Source organism: Mustela lutreola, chromosome 7 (assembly GCF_030435805.1).
Source record: "Mustela lutreola isolate mMusLut2 chromosome 7, mMusLut2.pri, whole genome shotgun sequence".
In the NCBI taxonomy this organism is placed as follows: Eukaryota; Metazoa; Chordata; class Mammalia; order Carnivora; family Mustelidae; genus Mustela; species Mustela lutreola.
Genome location: NC_081296.1, coordinates 15,795,398 through 15,821,490, shown reverse-complemented (window position 1 = coordinate 15,821,490; position 26,093 = coordinate 15,795,398). Strand labels below are relative to the sequence as shown.

At 50.9% G+C, this 26,093-nt stretch overlaps 1 protein-coding gene across 5 annotated transcripts in view; it reads left to right on the top strand.

Moving 5' to 3' along the window:
- Positions 1 to 1,385: 1,385 nt before the first annotated feature.
- LOC131835650 (piggyBac transposable element-derived protein 5-like) overlaps positions 1,386 to 26,093 on the top strand; it is a 45,674-nt gene continuing 20,966 nt past the window's right edge. For 3 of the 5 annotated variants that reach the window (XR_009355290.1, XR_009355292.1, XM_059180076.1), the window contains exons 1-2: positions 1,386 to 1,712; positions 13,896 to 14,033. Coding sequence is in view for 1 of the 5 variants with exons in the window: in XM_059180076.1 (XP_059036059.1) it covers positions 1,394 to 1,712; positions 13,896 to 14,020 (444 nt within the window). In the remaining 4 variants the exon portion in view is untranslated. Of the gene's footprint in view, positions 1,713 to 13,895; positions 14,034 to 23,943; positions 24,076 to 26,093 lie in introns of all 5 variants that reach the window. The other 2 variants (XR_009355293.1, XR_009355289.1) reach the window with 1 other exon arrangement.

Below are 26,093 nucleotides of genomic sequence, written 5' to 3'. Positions count from 1 at the left end.
TCCCTTTCGTGTAATCCTTATTTAGTTAATACCCAGTAGGATTTGCAAGCCCTTCACATCTCTGTAGATTTATTTTATTTCAGAGCGCAAGTGACTTTATGGCCCAATTACCATCATTGTGACTTATTGCATTATTGTGGGAGGGAGAGAGGAGCAAGAAACGCCCGATCATGTGTATCGTCATCAACGGAATGAGTGCCACGCACTCCTGGCCAAGGCAGAGGGATGGATGAAACCTTTCTGATCTGTTGTTTATCAGAACACTGAAGCCTGGGTGATTGTGCTGTATTTTAACAGACAAAGTGTGTCAAATGTATGGGTGAAGATGTTGGAAGGTAATGAATATTTTGAGTTTAAAGATGTCAAAGGTCAAAGACGGGAGGAATGACTAAGATCGGATGTTGACCCCCTCAAATTACAGGGGTATTGAAGCGAGACTGAGTCACCACCTGACCCCAGGAATGAACTGGCGAGGCGGGCTCCTCATTAGAGCAAGGCTCCCGGAAGCCAGATAGCCCTTGTGCTTGCAAGAGCTCAAGGCACAGCGGGCTGGGGAGCACGGAAGCAGCAGCAGACACAGCAGCCGGGGAAATCGTGACCCTCAGGCCCGGCGCATACCTGGAATTTCGCAGCGCCTGGTTCAGAACCACTGGGGCGGACAGCTCCCCGCCGCCGCCGCCGCCGGCGACGACTACGAAAGGGGACCGAGAGCGGGGGCTTCATACTCCGTGAGCCGGCTCGGGCGGCGGGAAGATCGGCTGCGTCCCCCCCAAGCCCCGACACCGACTCGGTTCCTCCCTTCCCCCTGCGGGGCCGCGCGGGGCCTGCGTGTGGCCGTCCCGGGCCACACGTGCCGCAGGCGAGGACGCCACCGACCGCCCTCCCCCTTGCCGCCGCCGCAGCAGCCGCCGCTTCTCTCCTCGCCCCGCTCTGCCTAGGGGTGTGGGGCATGCCCCGCGCAAGCCCCGCCCTGGCCTGCTCCCCATTGGCCGGCAGGCCGGAGGTGCGAGGAGGCGGGGTCCGTCTCTGGCTGCTCGCGCCCGGGAAGGTCGGCCAGGGAGCTTCGGGTGCCGCTGGAGGGCGCGCGAGGACGCAGCGGGCGCCAAGGAGACGCAGAGGCGGCGGTAGTGGCGACAGGAGCGGCGGCGGTAGCGGCGGCGCCTGGGACCGGCCGCAGCCCCTGCCTCCCGCCCGCGCTCCCTGCGTCCCGCCGGGGCCTGCAGCCTGCGGCGCCCGAGCTCTGAGGGCGCTTCCTCGGGCGCTGGGCCCGAGCCGGCCGGGCGCGGGGCGGCGGGCGCTGTGCTGCGGGCTGCGCTGGTTGGGGGCGGCGGGCCGCGGCGCGTGCGGCTGGGAGGCGCTGTGGGGGGCGGGCGCGCCGGCGGCGGCCGGGGCCATGGCCGAGGTCGGCGGGAGCCCGCGGAGGAGGGCGCCGGCGCTGCTCGAGGGGGCCCGCGCGCGCTGCGAGAGCCCGCACATCTGGGACGACGTGTTCGGCGAGTCCAGCCCGGAGAGCGGCGGGAACCCCTTCTACAGCACGTCCGCCGCCTCGCGCTCCTCTTCGGCCGCCGCATCGGACGACGAACAGGAGCGCCCCGGCCCCCCGCCGCCTCCCGGCGCCCCCGAAGCGCAGGAGTCCGACGAGGACGAGGCCAGCGCGGGTTGGAGTGCCACGCTGCGGGGCCGCCCGCCCATGCGCTTCGAGGACAGTGGCGGTAAGGCGCGGCCAGCGGGGACGGGGGCGGCCTGGGGAGGCGTGAGCGTGCGCGCGGGGCGGGGAGAACTCCAGACGCTCAGCGGGCTGGCTGCTCGAGGGCGGCTTTTCGCATCAGCATACAAATGGGGCCCGGCAGCGGGGATTTGAAGTGTGAGAATCAATCTGGTTGCGTGGTGGTGGTTGGTGGGTGCCGCTCCGACTTCTCCTCGCATGGAGAGGATGAGGCGGAGGCCCAGGCGGCACCCTGCCGCTGGCAAGGACCCAGGGGGGGGGGGGCTTCCCTCCCTGCTGGGAGTGTCCAACCCAGTCACACCTGTGGGGTTGCTTGTTAGGGGTGCGTTTGAGTTAGGTTCCTAAAGCCCGATGCAGCTTGTGTGTGTGTGTGTGTGTGTTGCGGGTGGGGGGGTGCGTAAATCGTTTTGTGTGGATGGCCCCAGAGCAGCGTTACCCATGTGCCAGGGTGGGGCAGCCAGCCTTTGGAGGGAGGCCCAGTGCAAGCCGGGACGTCTTCACTGGCTCGTGTTTTCTCCAGTGAATCTGACCAACTTTGTCCATGCCTTTCAGGATCACTTGCTCAGAGCAGAGAGGAGTGAGAGGACCAGTTAGCAGCGTTAAGCTGTCTGCTCTCGCTCCGGAAGGCACTTGTGTGTTCTGCTTACTGACACGGTCATGGTCAAGCCCCTGATATCTGGGGGTTGCAGGCCTGCTGGCAGTTGTGGCTGCTTGAAGTCCTCCTTTACTGCCTTCATTTTGGGAAGGTAATTCTGACACGTCTCTGCTTAGCCTGCAGAAGCTCTGCGGCCTCTGCCCTCTGGGAGAGGTGGAGACCAGCCAGCAGTCCCCCCTGTCCCCTGATGCTTTCTGTTCCTTGCTCGACAGCCTACTGTGGCAGGCCCTTGTTTCTGCACACCATTTTCTTGTGTTGAAGAGTGTGCAACCAGTGTTGTGGAGGACCAGAGAGTGGCCCTACTGGACCCAATGCCGCTCTCCCTGTGGCTCTCCATGATTGTTGTTCAACCATAGGAGGGCAGGCCAAAGGGAACCCTGGCTGGTGCCTGGGCTTGGATCTGGACCTTGTGCCACAGCCTGCTGGTAGGCTGATTGGGTTGGCTGGACTCTCTCAGCAGGGAGTGGTCTGCAGACCTCCCATGGAAAGGATGTGACTGCATAATCCTTTTAAACCCCATACATTTGCCAGAATGTCATAAGGGTTTCCACCCCAGATGGCTGTTTTCCATTCAATTAGCTCTTTAAGAATTGTATGAACCCAGAGCTCTGGTTTGGCAGACTTGATGCTGTGAGTGCTGTGATCCAGTTTTTGATCTTGGAACATGAGAGACATGTCCTCTTGTTTCCCTCCCTCTCTGGGGAAAATAGGGGAATCGTGTTAGCTTAAGCCTGGTTATGACTAAGAGCCATGAGTGTTGGTATGAGAAGGATGAGCGCACCTAAATACATTTTCAAGCAATATTATGTTTCTCAGTAACCTATACTTGGGAGAAATTCTGCATCAGAGCAATTTAATCTAGCCACTGTGGCACTTACATGGTCATGAAGATCAGGATCATTTGTCATTTAGCATCAGGTTCAAATTCTGCTTCCTTTGGATGTGCACTGAGCTCACACCTGGACCCGAGAATCACAGGCAGGCAGGTGCTTTAACCAAAGACATTTAGTGGTTATTGGATGGTATTTCCCAATTTTGTTTTCCAGTTTTTTGTGGAAGCTTGCTTTTAAAATCCAGCCCTAATGGAGAATTTCCTTTTCTTCTTGAAACAGTCTTTCCCTGTGGGAAATTCAGGGTGGTGGCGGAAGGGTGAGGTGGATGGCTTATTAAGCATGAGTTCAGATGGCCTGGAATAATGGGATATGATTTATGGGGGCTGGAAATAGATGCCAGGCAGAGAAAACCCTTGTGCCCCGCGGTGGGGGGAGAGAGATGGACGGGTTTGTTAAGAGTGAGAGCTGCACCCTGGCCAGTCTGAGAGCAGAGAGGCTCAGGCTCTGAGGTTTATTAAAGTGTCAAATATAACCCCACTTTCAAGGAAGGCAGCTTGGGCCTGTCTTCCATCTTTGTTCCCTGGTTCACTGACAGACGTCAGCGGGCCGGTGGGGTAGGAAAGGGTGGCAAACAGGATGGTGGCATTTGGATCTGTGATCAACCCTCGAATAGGAAAATCCGTAGCAGAAATGGCTGTTGCTGCTAGAAGCAGATGAGGAAAGCAAAGGACTTAGGGAACAGGTTTCCTGCCTGCCTTCTGCTGCAAAAGCGTGTGTGTGTGTGTGTGTGTGTGTGTAGATAAGTGAATGTGTATGTGTGCATAGGTGTCTTACACATAAATATGTATTGCTTGTGCTGGCTTGGGCTGGTTGGGGATTTTGGTTTTGGTTTTAAATTAGAGATCACAGGTGCTGTCTGGGAGTCCTGCTGATGCCCTAGAGTCCCTGCACCAGAGAGAGGCATCGGCACTGGGCACCCCTGAGCTTGGATCTGCATCTGGAGTGAGTAGGGAGGCACCTGGTGCCCAGCCGAGGGGAGGAGGGCGGGGAGGCAGAGGTGTTTCTGAGGTTCAGGTTGGGACTAGTCCACGAGCAGCTCTTCTAGTCTTCCAGTATTCCCAGATTCTTCCTTCTGTTCTGTCCACGCATTTAGCTTCCTGGATCAGGCGCTCCAGAAGTGCAGCCAGCAGATAGGAGTAGAGGTACCCTCTCCCTCTCCCCCTTCCCTCTCCTCCCTGAGTTCTGGCTGTGCCTGGAGATATGGGCCCCCTTGAGGTGATTTAAATACAAATACCATGCTTGCCAGGCTGCCTCTTAAACCCTGTCTGAAGGGAGGGTCAACCTGGAAGCTGGAGATGCGTGCTGGGACCCCAGGGTCCAGAAACTTCTCCTGATCAGACTTACAGCTCTCCCTCTAAAATAACCCCCCTCAAGCTGTCAGCCTCACCTGCCCACTGTGTAAATAGCTGACAAAGCAGGCGGGCTCACTCCTTGGAAGCAGCATGAAATTCAGGACCCGCTGCTTTCCGGGCTTCTGCCCTTTTCATTTCCCATTCTGAGCTGTCTTGTGACTCGTTCCCTCTGAGGGGACAAAGGAACAGGCAGATTCCCAGATGCTCAGGGGCCCCTCTGTGTTTGGCTTTGTCGGTGGTTCCTTTGCCGTGGCTGGCTGGATTCTGAGCTGTTTGCTTTTTCTCTTAGAGGCTGGACATCCTAAAGAGTGTTTTCTCTGTGTACCATGTCAGCAACCCTCGGTAATCATTCATCAGGGAGGTGTGACCTTGAGAAGCTGAAGACCAAAGACCTACGGTCTTTGGAAATTAACACGGTTAAATGTTTTATCTTAGGGTTTGTTGTTGGTTTACTCGGCTTAAAGTCTTTTTTGACTGAGAAGTAAGAGGAGAAACATCTTAAAGCTAGAGTTAAATGTATAAGCTCGTAATGGGTTTGTGAGCTGAGGTACCTGGGCCCTCGTCATTGGTGTCCACGGTGAGCCCCTGCTCCCAGCTTTAGCTCTGTATGGCATTCGGTGGCTCCGGGAGGAGCTGGGTGTCTGGGCGAGTGACAGGGTACGCCTTATGCAGTGCTCCCTAATAGTCAGCCACGTGCCCCTACCACACAGAATTCAGAGAAGGGAGCTTTCTGGAAGGAGGTGGTGTTCAGGCTGTGGGCATGACGGTGACCACAACCAGCGGGCCCCAGTCATAGCGTTCTGTTTCATAACCACGCCAAACCTTTGCGAGTACTCCGAGAGAGCCGCGATCACCTCCACTTCACAGAGAAACATGGTTTCGTCTGAGGTGATGAGATTACCTGGGGAAGTGGTAGCCTTCTCTTGAGGGAGACTTGATTAATCAGGGAAAGTCGTGCCTTTTTAGTTTTTTTTTTCTTTACAGCATCTGAAAACTTTTGCTGTCAGAAATACTTTCGTATTTTTACAGGGAATTGCTTGTAACTTTTTCTCAGGGCGTACGCAGTTCAGTGAGGTCTAATGCAGGTAAGGATTTGGATTTGTGTAACCAATCTGCACAGTCGGATAAGAGACAGGAAATCTGGAATGTTATCTCTTTATTTAATCTGTCTCAGCCACTGTGATGAGTGTTGATAGAGTGCTTCTGCAGGCAGCAGGGCTCTGAATCCATGGGGATTCTGGGGGTTGTGCGGGGTCTGGTACTCAGTTTTATTTTATTTATTTTATTTTTTTAAAAGATTTTATTTATTTTATTTGACAGATAGAGATCACAAGTAGGCAGATAGGCAGGCAGAGAGAGGGACGAGGAAGCAAACTCCCTGCTGAGCAGAGAGCCCGATGTGGGTCTCGATCCCAGGACCCTGGGATCATGACCTGAGCCGAAGGCAGAGGCTTTAACCCACTGAATCACCCAGGCACCCCTGGTACTCAGTTTTAGAGTTGAAAACTCACCTTTATTTTTAAGGAAGTGTGATTGTGTATTTTTTCTTATTAATAAGTAATATATGTACATTTTAGGGAAAAATGATAAAATTTTAAGAAATCCCATAACCCCTCATGGCCTTAGCTAATCATAGTTAATCATATTGAGTATAGTCTTCATATATCTTAGGTGTCACCTTGTTGGGTGACCTGCTCTTTAATTGTAATTAATATATTGTAGTCGTTTTCCATTTACATTTTTAAATGTCGATTTTAATGACTCTGTGGTATCACACAGTTTCCTCTGGGTCGGTGTTGTTGCTGCCTCCCTCTTGTATTTGTTCTGCTGTGATAAATATTCTTGAAACCTAAGTCTGTGTGCACATCTGTAGCACAATCCTTCGCAGAAAATGACCGAAGCAGAATTGAATCAAGGACCCACTGTAAGGTTTTTGGTGTCTGTGGTGAAATAGGTCTCCAGAAACATATCTACAATGCTCCTGCCGGCTGTGCACTGAAATCCTTAGAAAGTTATGCTCGGAGGACCTGCTCCAGTGTGTGATTCCTGCCCGCTGGGGCTCTTAGAGGACCGTTGCCTTTGGTAAAGCTTGCTGAGGTATAATACACACGCACAGCACGTGAGTCCTAGCATGCAGCACGCTGTGTGTAACTACTACCCAGATGAGGATCAGGAACATTCTGAGCACACCAGAGGTTCCCTCCTGCTCCTTCCCAGTCAGTCACTCCCTGCCCCCTGCTTCTCTTCCATCACCAGCGATCAAGTTTGCCTGTTACCTTGCTCTGGTGGTTCGGTTCCTCAGGACATCTGTGGATTCCTTCTTGTTGTCGCGTATGTGGCATCTTAAATTTCGTTATCGTGTGTTATTTTCCATTACCTAGGTACTGTAGTCGGTTATCCATTCTCCTGTTAATGGTCTTTTACATGGAATCCAATTTGGGGCTTCTGGGGATAAGCTTGTGGTTTTGACGGACAGATACATTTCCCTTGTGGTTTTGACGGACAGATACATTTCCCTTGAGCATGTAAACCTAGGAAAAGGTTTGCCAGGTCCTAGATTAGATGCGGGTCTCCCCTCTGCACTGTCGACCTCGTGGACTGGGTGATGTTTTGCTGAGGCCTGTCTTGTGCACGGCAGGATGTTGGCCGCCTCCATTCGGCCTCTCCCCACCACATGCCCAGTGGCGCCCTTTCCTCCAATTACATCAACCAAACTTTTCTCCAGGCATTGCCATATGTCCCCTAGGGAGCCAAATCACCTGCAGCTGAGAACAACTACTTAATTTTTTTTAAATTTATTTTAAATTTATTTTTTGAAAATATTTTATTTATTTATTTGAGAGGGAGGGGAGAAGCAGAGGGAGAGGGAGAAGCCAACTCCCTGTTGAGTAGGGAGCCCGGTGCAGGGCTGGATCCCAAGACCTCAGGATCATGACCTGAGCCGAAGGCAGATGCTTCACTGACCGAGCCCCCTGGTGCTCTGAGAACCCCTGCTTCAGTACATGCTGCCACACTGTGTTCCAGTTCATCCAGCTGCCAGCGATGTGCAGGACATGCCATGTGTTAATTCAGCAACATATTGAACCCTGCTGGGATAAAATGATGAGTGAGACCTGTCTCCTGGGGTCCAGCAGGAGAGACAAAGTAAAGACAAGGAGAAAGAGCCTCTGGGAGGCAGTGGGATCAACGTTCACAGGGATTTATATGGAATTCTGGGGAGGGTCACCTGGTCCAGCGGGTTTGGGGAGGAGGTGGCCCCTCTGATGGAGGTGGCCCCCTGAGCTGCTTCTGGAAGCAGAGATGATTACTCAGGTGAAGAGGAAGGAACAGGGCATCTCCAACTCGGGCAAAGGCCAGGAGGAGAGAGAAGGTATGCCACTCTGCCCAGGGGCGGACCCACCCCTTTCCTACCCTGAGCATCCTGACCCGAGGTTTTATTTATGAAAATGTCCTGAAACGCAACATGATGTCATTGTTACCACAGCACAAGTAACTGTAGCTGGGATCCAAGGTCCCATGTCCAGGTGCAGATACAGATGTTTCCGGCATTTCCTGGCACCCACGGGGAGGGGAATGTGGTCGGCTCAGTGAGATCTACGAACTTAGGATGGAATCTCTGGAGAAGCCCTGAGCTCTGCCCTCGAAAGAAGGAAGAGGGAAAGGGAAAAACTCAACTTCTGTTGGTGGAAAGAGGCACGGTATTGACTCGGGGTGGGAGGGATGTCGTACTAAAAGGATAACAGGCTCCGAAAACACCCTGTAATGTGACAATGATGTTCCGCCCTGACTGGCACGTGGTGCAGGGAGCCCCTCTCCCCTTTTTGAGTTTCAGAGAAAACTTGTTACAAAAGTAGGAACCCCAGGCCATAGTTAGCTGTGTGTTTAATAAGCCACTTTACTAAAAAGTTTAGAACTGCAAACCTTTACACTCTCACTGCGACAGACTCACTCCTTGGCCAGGATATTGGAAACTTCATCTGCTTCCATTTCCAGCTTCTAGGCTCGTGGACACCCCCACCCCATCCCCATGTCTTCTGTGGAAGAGGAGCGATCTTTTACAAATATAGGCTAATCTGATGATTCCCCGCTTAAACCTTCATGTAGCTTCCGGCTGAAACCAAAGGGAATTCCAGAGTCCTTCGCAAGGCCTCCAATGCCGACAGCTGCTCCGCAGCCTTCCTTTCCAGTGTCCCCTTAGTCCCCTGTCCTGCCGTCTGCACATAATCTATTCATTTCCGCCTTCATGCCTATGGGGCCCATACCTGGAATGTTCTTCATGGCAGGCTCTGCTTGTTAGTTTGGTCTTGATTCAGATGTCACTGCCTTACCCCATCCCTCTTTGCTGCCACATTTGCTAATAATATGTTTCCCTTGTGGGATGAGATGCTGGATGTCTTGGTCACAGTTAGGACACGGTGAGTCCTCTGTGTTTGTTGAATAAAGGAACTAACAGAAGACCAGATGAACACACAGCTAGATTGTTAAAAATGAGGATGGAATCAGCACCAATGGAGAAATGTCTAAACGTTTTCTACATCCCAAATAGTGGAAGAGAGGTTGGACCACTCTTGAGGGAACGGATTCCCTACTAGGAAGGCAGCGAAGCAAGTCCGGGATGTATTTTACAGGTTTTCTGTCCTGCATAGAAAACTGAACTTGGCCTCAGAGGAACTCTACAACCTTGGGCTTCTGCGGCCTGCCCACTTCCTAAGAGCTAGAGACCCCCAGACAGGAGCCTATTAGAAATCTGAAGGGAAGCCAGCCTCTTGTACCCTTTTATCTGTTTAACAAGTGCTTGTGTGTCCTGTACTATGTGCAGATAGTGTTCTAAGAACTTCATTTTTTTTAAAGATTTTATTTATATATTTGAGAGAGAGAGAGAGGGCAGGAAGTGAAGAGGGAGGGGGAGGGACATACAGACTCCTCGCTGAGCAAGGAGCCTGACACAGCCCTATCCCAGGACCCTGAGCTCGTGACCTGAGCTGAAGTCAGATGCTTACCCACTGAGCCACCCAGGTGCCTCTAAACACTTTGTAACGTGTGTGCTCCTCAAAACAATCTTGTGAGGTATTATTATCCTCATTTTTAGTATAAGGAAACTGAGTCACCGATTGGTCAAGTGATCTCGGGTGAAAGAGTTCCTTTTAGGGCTCGAGGAAACCCCATCCTTACGACGTGAATGTGGAACACAGTATATCTGGTCAGATCTGCTAATTAATGGTATTTCCCTTGTGAGGGGCCCTTGAAGGCCAGTGTCATTCTCCAGATCTGTCTGACCTGCTGCCTCTCTTCCTGGTGGCGGCACCTCGTTACTCAGCACCCTTTGTAGTGAGATGGGGCCGCTGCCTGGATTCAGGGCGGTGGAAAATGAGCCCAAGGGTGGGCTCCACTTTCAGGCCTGGCCGCGCGGAGGCCCCTGGGAGCCACAAGTCAGGGATGTTGGGGGCCGGCAGGCAAAAGGACCTCGTATCGAAATCACCATTTGGAGAAAAGCTGCTCCCGCATCAGCCACACCTCTCAGGGATTAAAGGCTTGTCGGCCAGAAATGAACTTCTTCCCCAGTTGGTTCATGGTACGTTTGGTGGGAGGTGTTAGAGGAGCCAGGTTTGCAGACACAGACGCTGAAGAAAAGCGGATTCCTCGGGGGAAGTGGATTCAGAGCAGTAGGGCCCACGCGGCATTGCTGCGTGGGGACTCCTGAGGGGCTACGAGGGAAGACAACCCAGAGGATAAAAATAGATACCCTGTCTACTTGCTGCGACGTTCCCACGGTGATTTTGGGAGCGGCCAGGGAAGGGTGCCGGGAAGCCACGTGGTGCATCCGGCGCTCTGGAATGGGTGCTGAACCGCACGTCGGTGGTTTGAGGCTGTAGACGGTTTGGAAGGGGCTAGGGGTCAGTTTATGGCTGGAGAGGACCTGGGGCAGGAGGCCTGGGCTGTGTGTGGGCTCCCCCTGTGACTTTGCACTAAGGGGCTCCTTCCCAGGGTTCTGAGGGTCAGGAAAGATGTGCGGGGAAGCCCAGAGCTGTTGGCTCATTCTGGAGAGCTTTATCTTTCTTCCCGTGTGGTCAAAATGCACATGATGGCTTTTGTGCTACTTAGGAGATTTTCAGACCTTTGCAGCAACCAGGAACCTTAAAGAGGGCAAACCCAGGGTACCTATATGAGGCAGGGGAAAGCAGGTGCTGTCTTTGAAGTTGGGAGTGGGAGGGCCCCAGAGCCCCCCACCCTACCCCAGGGTGCTTCCACACCCCATCCCGCTTCCCGGCAGCCCCTCAGTTCCTCATACTCTAATGTGAAGGACCTTTGGCTGGGACCTGGGTCAGGAGGGGAGAGAGGCCTCTGAGAGGCACCCAGTCCTTTTCTGAGATGGTGAAGAGGACACTGATAAGTCAATGAGATTCTGGTGTTTCAAAGCCACCCAAAAGTGTCTATGGTAAAGTGATTAAAAATTGAATTATTTGGGGGCTTCCTGGGTGCCTCAGTTGGTTAAGCATCTGCCTGCCTTCGGTTCAGGTCATGGTCTCAGGGTCCTGGGATCGAGCCCCAAATCGGGCTTCCTGCTCAGTGGGAGAGTCTGCTTGTCCCTCTGCTTATGTGCTCTGTCTCAACAAATCACAATATTTTTAATTTTAAAGATTTTTATTTTATTATTTTGGATGGAACTGGAATGGGAGGACACCTGTTTCCTTCTTTAGGAATCTGTTACAAAAAGAAGATCATGGATAGGGAGAGAGGATGATTTTGTAGGAAGAAAAAATGTAAATAAGTGTAATTGTCTAAAAGTGGTGACAGTCTTGCTTGTAGATGTTCCTCCTGCATTTTGGGAAGTTGGAGAATCCATAATACTTTCAATTAACGTTTTCCTGAGAATCCCCAGCTGACTTTGGGGGTGGGGGGGCATTGTCCTTTGTGAAGATTTTGAGCTTCTGTGAGTGAGCAGAACTCCACTCCAGAGTTACATAAAAAGCAATCTGCACCTCCTTCCTGATTTGTCTGTAATGAAACTTGCTTTCCCCAGGTCCCAGCATTCGAGGCAGATAAATATGTTCCCTTTTGTTGGCTCTTACTCATACTTCAGCAAGATTTCCCATGTGCTTTCCTTGACTGGCTGGGAAACTGGACCACAATTTATGGCATCTTAGGGGACAGGTGCGTAGAATTCCAGTGGGATCCCGGAACAGAACCTAATTGGAGATTAGAGACCATTGCGGTGTGAAGCTTTTCTTTGAGATCGAAAGAGGTGCATGTTATGCAAATATTAGCAAGTGTAAGTTCACACTGTCTATTGAAAATTTATAGACTCATTATGGTCAAGAAGGCTGGAAGATAAGTAGATTTTGGGAAAGATGCAGGTAAATTCAGGGAGGTGGCAAATTACCCCAGGGAAAGTAGAATGGTGAAAGAGTATGGCCCAAACTTTTAAAAAAGATTTTATTCATTTATTTGACACACAGAGAGCCAGAAAGCACAAGTGGGGGGAATGGCAGAGGGAGAAGGAGAAGCAGGCTCCCCACTGAGCAGGGAGGCAAATGTGTGGGACTCGATCCCAGGACCCTGGGATCATGACCTGAGTTGAAGGCAGACACTTAAGCGACTGAGCCACCCAGGCGCCCCCTGGCTCCAACTTCCAAAGATGGTGTATGAGATACCTTTGGTGGGAAGGAATGAAGATCAGCAACTGTCCTTGATTCTGCTTCTCAGGAAGGCATTGTGATGTGCCTAGGACTTTGGAGACAGACACACTTTTGGTGCCCTCTGGCTCTGCCACTAAAGCAACACCTTCCAGAGGGCAGCTGCAGGCACGGGGTGGCGTCACACTGAGTCAGACCCGGGAGGCACTCAGCCATGTACCCCTTCCACCATCCTGCTGGGGTTAAAAAAATTACCTATATATATAAAAAAATGAACCAGAATAGTGGGAATGAATGAAAAATAAAAGTTTTCCTATGAAGTAGTGGTGGTTCTCTTGTAGTACTTTTTTTTTCTCTCTCTCTTTTTTTTTCTTTCTTGGTTTGTTTTCTGGGGAAGGGGCCTGCCATGTGGGTTTTCAGTCAATGATGTTCCCTGACTTAAGTCCTCCCGCCACCCTCAAGGGGGTGGGCTCTGAGGAAACTTTTTTTTTTTCAGGCTTTTGTTCTCTGGCAGTTTTTTGTTTGTTCACTTTTTTTTCCCCTCACTTTGACCGCTTTTGATGGTTTTTGTAGTTTCAGAGGAAAACAAACCGCACCCTGATCTCCTTCTCAGAGAGAAGCCTCAGTCTGGCTGCAGAGCCCAAATAAGTTCCCCCTTGGCCACTGGCAGAGCAGGTTCCAAGTCGCTGTCCCTGGGGATGGAGGATCTTTTGCTTGTACCCAAAACCATGGCAGCAGCAGCTTTGGGCACCTCCAGACCGCTAGAGAGGTTCCAAGCAGCAATTGCACACTGAGATTTTCCCGCTGGCCTGAGCTGGGAGTGCCTGGTCTTTCTGGGTCTAAGAGCACCCACCTTGCACGCACCAATTTCAGGGAAGGCAGAGGTTCATGCGTGGGTCTCAGGCTCTGAGAACGGGACACAGGTCCCAGAGCACCAGGCTGGGCCTTCGCACACCTCTCTGGGGTGAGAGTTTGGTGCAGGCTCTGAAACAAGGGCGTGTATCAAAGGGCACAGGCTGGGCCTTTATACCTCTCTCAGGGGAGTATCTCAGGCTCTATAGCAGGACTGTCGCATTCTGCCGCCTGGTGTGGCTCCCATCCCCTCACAGGAAAGGGACCCATGCATTCTCGGGTGCGCTGGCAGCTTAGGGACCAAGAGCTTGTTTCTCAGCCGCACTCTCTCTGCCTCAGCGCCAGGGGAGGCTGTCCTGGGCCTGGGGACTTAAGCCCCTGTCCCTAGCCTCCCCAATTCCCCCCGAGATCCTTTGCTCTTTGGGAGTGCTTTCAACCAGTCTCCGAGTTAATGCTGATCCCCAGACACAGGGCACTCTCGCTCATATTGGGGTATTACTTTCCAACTGGTCACCTCTGGTAGCTCCCTCCCCCTTTTGTTTATCTTCTGATATCAGTTCTCAGTTCCCACTCCACTTTACCTGCCCTCTGGCATCTTCTCCTTCTGTAGAGATCCAGACGTGTATAATTCTGATCTCAGGCTGATTTCATGGGTGACTGGAGTTCATGGGTGATTGGTAGGTAATCAGCTCATTTGGGGGTACAAGTTGAAAAGACGCCTCCTCCTATTCTGTGCCATTTTGTCCCCCCTCTTAACTTTTTTTTAAAAATTTTATTTGACAGCACAAGTCGAGGGAGAGGATGAAAGAGAAGCAAGATCTGCACTGAGCAAGGAGCCAGATGCAGGGCTGGATCCCAGGACCCTGGACAGATGCTGCACTGAGGGAGCCACCCAGACACCCTTTTAGACCTAGGATGCAGGTAGGAGAAGCAAGCCAGTGGTTCCTTGGCCCAACACTAATGACCATGGCTCAGACAATTCCATCTTCCACTGCAGGCTTCCAGATACTCTGCGAAGGAGACTTTCCCCTTCCTGTCCCTGAATGCTCTGCCAGTTCAAGGCAGATCCATGTTTCTGAGGGTTCCTCTTTGGTCATTCTGTCAGGGACAGCCAAGAGGGCTCCAAGCCTTGTGTGGACCCCAGGCCTGGGGATCCCAGCCCTGAACTCTTTCCTCTGCCCTTGATGACCCCAGAATAGATCAATTCAGCAACTGTCAATCCACTCCAGGCCAGGGAACAAACACAGCAGTACACAAGATCAACTTGCTTTGGCCCCAGGAGCCTGGATTCCCCAAGGAGGGCTTCACCTGGTCTCTGAAGGGGATTCCGGGGGTTCCAAGATGGCCATGTGTGGAGCCCACCAGGTAGAGAGACCCCTGGAGAGTGTCCACTGGCACTGAGCAGACGGAAGATCCCCTCAGGCCTTCCCTCGCGGCTCCACTGTGCCCTGGGGAGAGAAAAGTGCCGGCCACACCGCACCGGGGCCCCAGCTCGGCCACCCAGGAGCAGCAGCGGGCCTAGCCTGGAGCTCAAGCAGTGGCAGGGAGGCCTGTACTGGGTGGGGGACTGGGGTCCTGGCGTCAGCAGAAGAGCAGCGGGAGCCGGCAGGGGGCACAGCTAGCCCCCTCACCTGATAGGACAGAACAGGAGGCTGGGCGAGGGCGTTTGGGCCTGCAGAGGCATGCACTGCTGTTTGCCGCCCCCCACCCGCCACAGTGCGCCCGCACCTGCCTGCCCCACCCACTGCCTTCTGCAGGCCCAGGGAACTCACTGTGCAAGTAGCGCCTCCCGGGGAGGCAGGGGTTCTGGGCTGGCCAGGCAGGGCGCGGGGGATTGCATCAGAGCCCCGCTGACTCAGGTACTGAGGGGCTGGGGATGGGTAGGGGCGCTAGGGAGAGAGGGAGGCTGGGGCCCTCCTGCCCGCTGCCACCTGCTGCTTCGTCCGCGGGAGCAGGAGGGGGGCCTGGCGGACAGGTTCCTGGTAGCCTGGTGCTCCTACACCCCACAGCCCTTGCCCCACAGCCCTCGCTCCACTTCTCGGTATCCAGGGAACCCGTGGGGCCCTACTGACATCAAGGGGCCCAGCACCACTGGGCTCGTCTGACCCCCGGAGAGACGCCTGTGCTGACAGGCTTCTTTTCCAGAACTTGATGGAAAATTTTGTCCCTCAGAATCGCCAGGCTCCCCAGCCCGAGAGGAGCTGGCTCTGCCTGCGCAGCCTGGGCCCCACTGGGCCCCCTCCACCTCAAATGCCTTTTACCCAGGAGCCCCAGGATACCATTCCTTTCTGGCCCATGGACCCCTTCCCCCCACCCCCACCCCCACACCTCTACTTTGGGGCTGCGACCACCCTGGGATCACTTCCATCTCCGGCCCCCTCCCCCACAGATCCTTGACCTGACCCCTGGCCCCTCTCACCTCTGGAGTCACTGAAACCCTTCCACTAGGGGGCCACTGGCATCTGCGATCCCAGACTCCCAGGACTCCCCTCCACCTTGGAGCTCCCTACCCTGGTTCCTCGCAGAAACCCCACATTCTCAAGCCAGCTGTCTTCGGCCCAGGGACTCAGATATCCTCAGGGACCCTCCTTTCCGGGGCACATACTCCTCTCTGTGCAGGAGAGACCAGAGAGAGCAGGCTTGGGGATCCTTCACTCCAGCTGGATGGAGGGGCAGAAGCTGGGGTGTGTGTGAGGGGATGCTCACAGGTGGCCTCCCTGGGTAAGGAGCTTCCAGGAGGAAACTTCAGGGTGAGGCCATGATGTTGAAGCCTCAGGAAGCACTGGCTGCATAGACTCCAGGCTCCTGGCTTGGGCAGTGGGCATTTAGTGGCCAGAGCCCTACAGGGCCAACCCCGTCCAAACCCACCCCACCCTGGCCGGCTTTTTTGTCTTGAATTTGCACAGCAACCTTTTCTCCAGTATGAACTTGAAAGCTTTGGTTTGGAAAGTTTTGTGTCCAGGAGGCTCCTGGGCATCCACTTACTTTATTTCCGGAGGCTAGTTGAGGAGGGTGGAGTCTTTGGGACCTTAACAGAATGTCTCCTGATTCTTCCTGACTTCCTTTTTTTTTTTTTTTTTTCTTTTTAGATTTATTTATTTGAGAGAGAGAGAGAGATAAAGAGTACACCACAGAACACATGCAGGCACAGGTGAATGGGCCAGGTGAATGGACCTGTGCCAAAACAAAGAGTCAGATGCTCAACCAGCTGCAACCACCACCCCCCGCCCCCCTTTTACAGATGGGTTACATCTACACACTGTTAGGTGCTTTGCCTGGACCCGGCTAGTCTTACAGCAGTCTTAGGAAACCGTCTCTCACCCAGTGTCTCTGGTCAGTACCAACCCATGCCTCAAGTGTGGGAATGACTTCTTCCTGACTCCTTTTTTTTTTTTTTTAAGATTTTTTATTTTATTTTATTTATTTGACAGAGAGAGATCACAAGTAGGCAGAGAGACAGGCAGAGAGGCAGGCAGAGAGAGAGAGAGGAGGAAGCAGGCTCCCCGCTGAGCAGAGAGCCCGATGCGGGACTCAATCCCAGGACCCTGAGATCATGACCTGAGCCGAAGGCAGTGGCTGAACCCACTGAGCCACCCTGGCGCCCTTCCTGACTCCTTCTTAACTCCCTGTCCAGCCTGCGTTGCCCACCCCCCTCCAGGCTATCCTAGTTATATATATTGGATCCCTGTAGATTGTGGGCACCATCAGATCCTCACCTATCGTGGCCAGCGCAACAAATCAACCAGGAACATGAGAGTAAGAGGATGAAGAAAAGAACTCGAGAAGCAAAGAGATGGGGGGCAGGAGGAGCACTGAGGAGGATGTCCAACAGTGCTAAGTTTATTCAAAGCATTAAGGCCATATATATGGTGACATTATATCTGTGTCTAGTTAAGCAACCACGGTTCCTCATGACGCCAAATGGCTGATGCCAGTACAAATACAGCAAACCTGAAAGTAATTTATGGGCTGTTCTAAGGCAGCAAGGACCAGCAACGAACTTTTTAGCCCAACCAAATTGTTCTCATTGGTTTAGCAAGCATGTGGGAAGTCACGTAGGTGAGCGCACAACACATAGCACAGACCCTTTCCCAGTGCTACTCAACTTTTCCCTTCCTAAACCTTTTGTTAGGTTATTTGGACTTTAAAGGAGGCACAAGTCAGGGTCTGGTTTGGTTCTTGTCTCAAGCCTTATTGCGGCCTCCGACACTCACCGAAATGAGAACATGGCTCAGGGTTATGGAGTGAATATACCCTTTAGGAAACATTAAAGGATGTAACATAACTGGTCCGGGGTCACCCAGCCTGTGAGAGGCATGGGTGATATTCAGACTGCACGGGGTCCCACAGCCATTTTCAGCTCACCTTAGTGTCCAACCTGGTCCCAGAAGGTTCCTGCTCAGGACTTTGCTTTGTGCTGAGCTGGGCTTGCTTCCTGCCTGTGAAGCCATTTTCACAGTGTGTCCCCAGTCCACCCTCTTACATTGAGCATCAGTGCTGCCTTGGCTGGCCTCTGTTGATCGTGCCGTTCCTCTCCATCCCTCTGTCACCCCTCCGGCCCACTGTCCTACTGCCCTCTGTCCAGTGGGCCAAGTTCTGAGTTTCTTGCCTGCACTTCCTCTTAACTGTGCTCTGTTGAAATCCTCTCTAACGGGGAGGACCTGCTTATCAGAGCAGCTTGATTTGGAATCCGTCTCCCCTGGGGGTCAGAGCTTCTAACCATCATGTCCCCAACCTCAGCACTGGGGATGCCTGCCCAGCCTATTCTGGGTGCTTGTGGAGCCCTGGGATCTTGGAGAAGATTTGCCATGAAAATAAGCATTTATACATAATACGGAAGAGAAGATTTGAGGAAAATGAGTGGGTGTCATCTGGTAATGTTTGTGTTAGGATGGTTCTGAAATTTCTGGGCCCTGAGTTACCAAGAATCCTAGGTTGTCCAGCTGGAAGGACCTCAGATAGATCAGCTGGGCTCCTCACCTCATTTGACAGATGGGAAGTTGAGGCCCAGAGCTTAGTGCCACAGAGCAGGAGTGAGGGGAGATGTTAGTGACAGGAAGAAACCATAGGGTAAGCACAAAGTGGCTGAGCCTGGGCTTTGTTTATGCAAATGAGTTGCTAAAACAGTGGGCCTGAGGCTGCTGACCCTATCTAGTGCCCAGCAAGAAGTAACACCAGCCCACACCTTCTGAGGTTTAACTCATGCCAGGAATGATTCTCAATGTTTTATTTGTGGGCACCTGGGTGGCTCAGTTGTTCAGCTGAGGTTATGCTCCCAGGGTGCTGGGATCTAATCCTCACCAGGCTTCCTGCTCAGTGGGAATCCTGCTTCTCCCTTTCACACTCCTCCTGTGTGTGTTCCCTCTCACCCTGTCTCTCTCTCTCTGTCAAATAAATAATAAAATCTTAAAACAACAACAACAACACCAAAATGCTTTATTTGCCTTAGGAGATAGGGTCTGTTATGGCTACCATTTTAATGCATGGAAATACGGGCACAGGGGAGCTAAAGGAGTCCAAGGTCTCACAGCTTGCAAGTGGAGGAGCCAAGATTTGAACACTGGGAAGCCTGCCTCCAGAACCTGCATTATTTTTTCCCCTTGTGTATGTAATTTTTAAAAACCTTTCCCTGAATTCTAACAGAGATGTGTAAACATTGGTAAGAATGTAGTTTATTGATCATCACAAAGCTTAGGTGCTGAAGCATTGCAGCAAGCTGGGGTGGGCTTTGATGTCAGACCTGGTTGGAATCCAGTTTCTGGTGCTACATGTCCTTAGGTGACTTACTCAGACTCAGTTTCTGCACTGAGTTTGGCAGCCTTGTGATGAGTAGAGCGTGTGACAGTGCCTAGCGGGTTTGGTGCCTGGCGAGTGTTTAATAAATGGTTTTCTCTTTTCAATAATGAAGATTCTAAGTTGTGTTGGTTTTGTTAAGCGGTCCGAACACCTTCCTCATCGGTCTGTTGCCTGTCAGTCGCCTTGTAGGTACTTGTGATGAGTCACTTTGGTAAGTCACTCTATATAGCTGAAACATTTGGGGGTAGTGGGGGGACACCCCCCCTGCCCCCACTGCCCCTGCATTGAAAGTCTGTAATTTAAAATGTTCCACCTGTGCCTATTTTTTTTTAACATAACCACTTTGGGACAGTGAAAGTTATATGTCTTCTCCTTAGGGTTGTGACGGAGCCTTTGGGGACCTGCAACAGCTTACTTCCAGTTTCTGTCTGGCATGCTGATGGGCCAGAACTTATTTTAACAACATTCCATCACATTCCAGGCACCTGGAAGGAGGAATATGTTGAACTTCTCGGAAATTATTTTTTGGAACTGTTTTTATCCTGAGGAATAATCCATTTAAAAATTGAATGACCTTTATGGTTGACTTTTCCACTCTACATAATACAAACAAAACTCGTTGTTTTCAGCTGCTTCTGCAGCAGTGGGAAGAGCAAGCCTGTGGGAGTCCTCCCCAGGTTGGCCCCAGCACAGAGCTGCATCATTCTACACACCTCTCATGCCTTGTCTCCTTGTCTGTGAGGTGGTAATGATGGTGCAGGGAGCTCCAGGGGTTGTCGTGAAGGTTACAGAGATGGGGGGTGTAAACTTTGAACAGTGTGCCCCACATAAAGTGCAGATCTGGTGAGCAGAGGCAGCTTCTCACATTAATTGTTGATGCCAAGGACTGGAGTTCCACAACAGCCTATGCCTTTCTTTCCTGGGTCCTTTTTGTCTCAGCCACCACCTTAGAGAAAGTGACTCAGCAAGGCTGGTGCTTGTGGAGCCCTCTACAAAGCCAGCTAATTCACACGGGCAATGCCCTTGAGATAAGGGGGTTTTCCTGGGTGGTAGGACCCCATTTCAGAGGCTTAACTAGCCGGTTTCTCCTAACTGGTCCTGTCCTCCAGGGTCAAGATGAAGGCCTGCCAGGAGACTGGTGGTCTCACCAGAGTTTTCCACTGGAAGCATGAAGGACCCCATGGGGCCTTGTGCAGAATGACATGGGTGTTGGAGGGAGAACAGGGGGGACATCGCCTGTACCATCATGGGCAGGTCACTATATCTGGCTCAAGCCGGCTTTCTTCCCATCTGGGAAATGACAGAAGACCATGCTTTTTCACAGGAGGGATGAGGGTTTAGGGAGGTATTTGATGACTGTGTTGGGGCTGCATGAGTGGCAGAGTTGACAGAGGGGCCTTGGAGTCACAGACTTGGGTTCAGGCCCCTGCTGCTGCCACATAAAAGTAGATCACTTGGGTAAGCCATGGACCTCAGTGTCCTCCTCTGTGCACTGGGGATAATACCTAGCATGTAGGTCTGTGAGGGGTACAAAATAGAAGGCCATATTAGGAGCTTAGAGCAGAACCTGGTACTCACTAGATTGTAGTTTTATGGTGATACTCTGGCATCACTGGTGTTGCAGACATGGTCCTGCCCTCTGGAAACTTTGGCTGTGTGACAATGGCTTATGAGGCTGTGGCTGACAGGAAGAAGTAGTGTCTGTCTTTTCTTAAGATTAAGGGTACAGAGGGGTGCCTGGTGGCTCAGTCGTTGAAGCATCCAACTCTTGGTTTCAGCTAAGGTCATGATCTCAGGGTGGTGGGATTGAGCCCTGAGGTGTGCTCTACTCTCAGTGTAGAATCTGCTGGAGGTTCTATCTCCCTGTATTTGTGTGTGTGTGCTCTCTCTGTATCTCTGTCTCTGTCTCTCCCTAAGATAAATAAATCTGTAAAAATAAATAAATACATACATGTATAAGTTAATTAATTATGGGTACAGAAATCAGTGATGGAGCTGGGCTGATGGGACACTTGGCAGCAAAGACAGGTGCACCCTGCTTGAAGGCTCAGGGGTAGCTGCGGTGTCGCCAGTGGTGATGGGGGTGTGAGGAAGTTGCCTCGTGCAGCATCCAGAGATGAACTTAGATGGGGAGGGTTCCAGGGAGTAAATGCCCATGGGTAGGAAGCATCTTCAGGCAGATGAATGTCAGAGGGTGTCCTCATGGATGGGGAGGCACCCTTTCTCCCTGAAGCTGCCCACGAGTGGAGGTGTGCCTGCTGGGGACATAACTAAATCATTGGAGTTTAGCCTCCTAAGCTGTTAATTTATGAAGATGTGGCCAAGACCTTGTCTCACTGCTTTTTAAAGAGAAGTAAATTAAACTGTTGTTTGGGATGGTGTTGTCTTCCAAAGGCTCATTCAGAGTCAGTGGCAGAGCTGCTGTGGGCTTTCCAACTTGTCTTAAAAGCCTGGTCCAGGCAGGGTGAGGGATATTCCCATCTCTTGGGGTCTCTTGCCCTCTCTGCTTATGGCAGAACGTGTTTTTGTGACTGGTAAATAAACAGGCATCTTGTGCAGATCCTTCAGCTCTTTGTGTGGCTGCAGTAGAGGAAATTCCCAGTCACTGGGTACAGACTGTGGCTGGACGGGCGGTGTGGCGGGGCTATCACTGAGCATTCTCCTTTCACGTAATCCCCCAACAGACATGAGTTTTGTGGTGTTGCCACTTTCCTGCTGGCCAGGAGGGAAGTTGAGGCCCAGGAAAGATACACTTTCTCGCTGTGGTAAGTGGCAGAGCCATGTCAGCCGGTCCAGGCCCTGGCTTTCAGGTCTGTTTGCTGTGAGCATTTCCTCTTGTGTTTCCAGCTTTTGGCCTGTTTGACCTATCAAACTATTGATGGTTTATTGATAATTCTAATACTCTCAACATTGTGAGAGATTAGCTCTTCACTTTGTGCTAGAAATGTTTCTTGCTGTATTTTTCTTTTAATTAAAAAAAAGTCAAAGTCCCACGTTTCTGCCCATTTGAATCTCCCTGAGTCTCCCTGTTTTGAAGTGGTTGGGTTTGGGGATTTCTATGGCAGGGGCCCTGACATAGTTGGTGGTGGCTTTGCCTGGAGGAGCCCGTGGCTCAGGACTTAGAGTGGGGACTGGAGCAGTGTGAACTGTGGCCTGAAAATGTGTTCGTGTGTGCTGAGGTGGTGCCCAGATTCTTTTGGAGGATGAACTGAGGTTTTGATCAGTAGGTTAGAGAAACACTTGATGGAATAACACTGATAATTTTGTTTTTGTATTCAATCCTAATTTTGTGTTTTTGTTTTCATGTAGTGCAGTGTGCTCTATGTTCTAAGAAAAAAATGGCAATCAATTCATACAGTATCATGATTTAATAATCCTTCCTCACTCACCGGGTCATATTTCAGGTTTTTATATGTAGTTTTTATATCTGTAGTTCTGTTTCTGAATTCTGCATTTTGATTCATTTCTTCATTTTTAAATTTCTTATTTTAAAGATTTTATTTATTTGAGAGAGAGAGAGAAAGCTAGGAGCAGGGGCAGAGGGGGAAGGAAATGGAGACTCCTCACTGAGCAGGGAGCCTGATGTGGGTCTCAGATCCCAGGTCTCTGAGATCAGGACCTGACCCAAAGGCAGATGCTTAACAGACTGAGCTACCCAGGTGCTGCCACATTCCTTCATATTTTTATTTTTACTCCAGTGATGCACTGTTTGGCTGGTTGCTTCAGTTTCTGGGAGGGAGGGAGATGACCCCCTCCCCTGTTCTTCTAACAAGTTTGCTTTTGCTGCATTGACTGGAGAAGGGCCAGGCTTCCTGAAGATGAGTAGGATGATTCAGTGACACCCAAAAGGCAGTGGCTATCATTGTTCCCACTGTGCTTCAACAACTTCACCCACTGACTCTTTGATGATGGCAGCCACCAGCAAATATTCTGCAGTGGACTGCTGCCTTGGGATGCTTTTCTTGTGGTGCTGGACTTTATTCCCCTGGCAGCCAGTACAGCTAGGATTAGAGCCTAGGAAAAGTCCCATTAGAACCCAAGAAAGTGGGGTGCCTGGGTGGCTTAATCGATTGTCTGCCTTTGGATCAGTTCATGGTCTTAGGGTCCTGAGTTGAAACCCTGCACTAGTGTCCGTGCTGGCTGTGGAGCCTACTTAAAATCAAACAAACAGAAATCAGCCCAAGAAAGTACCATCCTTTGTGTTGTTCTATACTGTGGAAAAGATTTTATTTTGTTTATTTATTTGACAGACAGAGATCACAAGTAGGCAAAGAGGCAGGCAGAGAGAGAGGAGGAAGCAGGTTCCCTGCCTAGCAGAGAGCCCGATGCGGGACTCGATCCCAGGACTCTGAGATCATGACCTGAGCCGAAGGCAGCGGCGTAACCCACTGAGCCACCCAGGCGCCCTAGCTTTGACATTTTAAAGGACAATGAAAGCTAGCTAAACCTACACCAGGATTCTGCATCTGCTGGGGCTGTGCTGTCCGGGCCTATGTGCCTCCTGTTCTTCTAGCCCCATCAATTCCACCCATGTTTTAGCCAAAGAACTGTAGGCAGGTGTGTGTGTGTCACTGAAAGCTTTGACTCATCATTCATATCTTTATTGTAAGCTTATAATCTTTATTTTTTTCTTTTTTTGGGGTAAGATTTTATTGATTTGTTTGTTTATGAGAATGAATGGGGAGCAGAGGCAGAGGGAGAAGCAGACTCCCTGCTGAGCAGGAAGTCTGACATAGGGCAAGATCCCAGGATTATGACCTGAGCCCAATGCAGATGCTTAACCGACTGAGCCACCCGGGAGCCTCTTTATTTTTCCTTTATTGATTATCTGCCTTTCTGAGGCAGCATTCTACCTGGGTTTTCATAACTCCACACTAAGGTATTCTTCACTAGTGTGGCCTGTTTTGAGGTAATTCCTATACATTCTGGCTATGCTGCTAAATGATGCTATGATCTTGGACTCTTTTTTTTTCTTTAACCTCTCTGAGCCTTGGTTTCCTCTGTGCTAATGGGGATAATATACCCTCTCTTGCAGATGTGTGGAGGGCCATGGCTGACTTGGATGCATCTCATGGCACATGGAATACACAATTTATCTTGCTTCCTGTCTTGATAACGACATCTTGGTTTGCATGCTGTCTTAGAACAAGTAGAACTTGACTTACATGTAAGTTGTGAATTCACGTACTTTTGACAGAGGTGTTATTTTAGTTTAGTTAAGTTTAGTTTAGTTTAAAGCAGGCTCCACACTCAGTGCAGATCCCAGTGTGGAACTCAGACTCACCACCGTGAGATCAAGACCCGAGCTGAGATCAAGAGTTGGCCGCTCAACCAGCCTAGTCACCCAGGCATCCCTTCTGTTTATCATTTTTCAAAAAATGTGACAAGTAACACTTTCTCTGCCTGGACCTGTCCTCACACCTGCTATGCTGTCCTGGGGGTCAGACGTGTAACTGGTGTGGTGCTGGTGATGAGGAGCAAGACAATTGTTAAGTCTTTTTACCCTAATTGCTGTTGTCCTATTATTTCCCTTTTTTTAAAAAAAGATTTTATTTTATATCGTGGTGATATATGCTAAAACTGTTGCTTCTGGTCCTGCATTAAAACTTGAATATGTAGGGCATTTTTCAAGGATTCATCCCTGGAGATACAGTATTTGTTTTTCTCTGTCTGACTTATTTTGCTTAGCACAATACCCTCTAGGTACATCCATACTGTTGTAAATATCAGGATCTCATCCTTTTTGATGGCTGAGTAATATACCATTGTGTGTATGTACCACTTTGTCTTCTGTTGCCGGACACTTGGGCTGCTTCCATATCTCGGCTATGGAAAAAAAAAATGCTGCAGTAGGCTTAGGGGTGCCTCTGTGCTTTCAGAATGTTGAGTCTGATTGTCAACTGCCACAACAATCATGGCAACTCAGGAAGGGAGCCAGGTCCAGGAGGTAAGAGGAGGAGTGCAGCTTTAGGCAATCTGAGTTGAGGTGTCTGTGGGACCCGCAGGTGTAGGTTCTGGTTGGACAGTCAAAATGTAGGGATGGGTGCTTGGGGGAAGAGAGATGCAATCATGCTGTTGCCAAGGGATATATTCCTTGTAGAGAGAGTGACAGTTAAGGATTTAGGGTAATTCCTTCTTTTCTTGGGCAGATAAAGGGGAAGAATAAAGGAGTAGTGGATGGAAGGGGAGGGATGTGGCTTTGATGCCAGGAAGGCATTTTTGCACAGATGTCTAGAGAAGAGAGATTTCAAGGAATGAAATGTCAGCAATGTTTGATGATGTGAAAAGTTGCAAAGCAGCTTGATTAGGGGGTGGGGGTAGATCGAGGAGGTTGTCACTGAGTACTGAAAGAAAATGGGAGGTGAGTAGTGGAGTCCTAAGCCAGACAGAGAGAGAGAGTGACTGGGCGTGAGACCATGGAGGTCACACACAAGAATAGCCTTTTAGAAAGTTTGATGGTAAGGACACAGATGATCATAACTCCAGACATAGCTTGGACAAGGGTGGGTTTTACAGGCTGTGTTTGCCTATTTGCAGGTTGACTGAATGGAGATGACAGATGGTGCATGGCGCTGGGTGTTGTGGGTTGAGATGGGATCAGGTATATAGAAAAGCACACAGAGAGGAGTGTATGGATGCCCTGACTGCTTCTGTAGAATGCGAGGCCAACATTAGGCATAGAGGGAATGGAACGTGGCTCAAGGAGATGTGCAGTCTCAGATACAGACCACATGGCTCAGAGTCTTACAGGGCTCTCCTTGCCTCTGCATGGCCCTTCTCACAGGGTTTAAGTTTTGAACAGGCCTTTTGTTGCTCTGGGTTTGGGGTGTGACTGGAGAGACAGAGCAGAGAGCAAGGGCTGAGGAAAGACCAAGAGGGCAGGAACTCACAGAGGGGAGTCTACTACCCTCTCTGCCTTCCCTGGTATGAGCTCTCTCCTGATCTGGATGGACGGATGACCTGCCATTACTTCTTTTAAAAATGCATTTGGCTTTACCCTGCCAGAAAGCAACACATGTTTATTGAAGAATAGTGGGAAACCCCAGAGAAACTGAAGGAAGAAAATAAGCACTCAGCTGAAGACAACCATTCAAAAGTTCTGGCACCTTTTCCTCCCAACTTTCACTGAAGTTGAACAGATAAATGTATATATATGAAGTGATTTCTGGGAAAGACCAAAAAAAA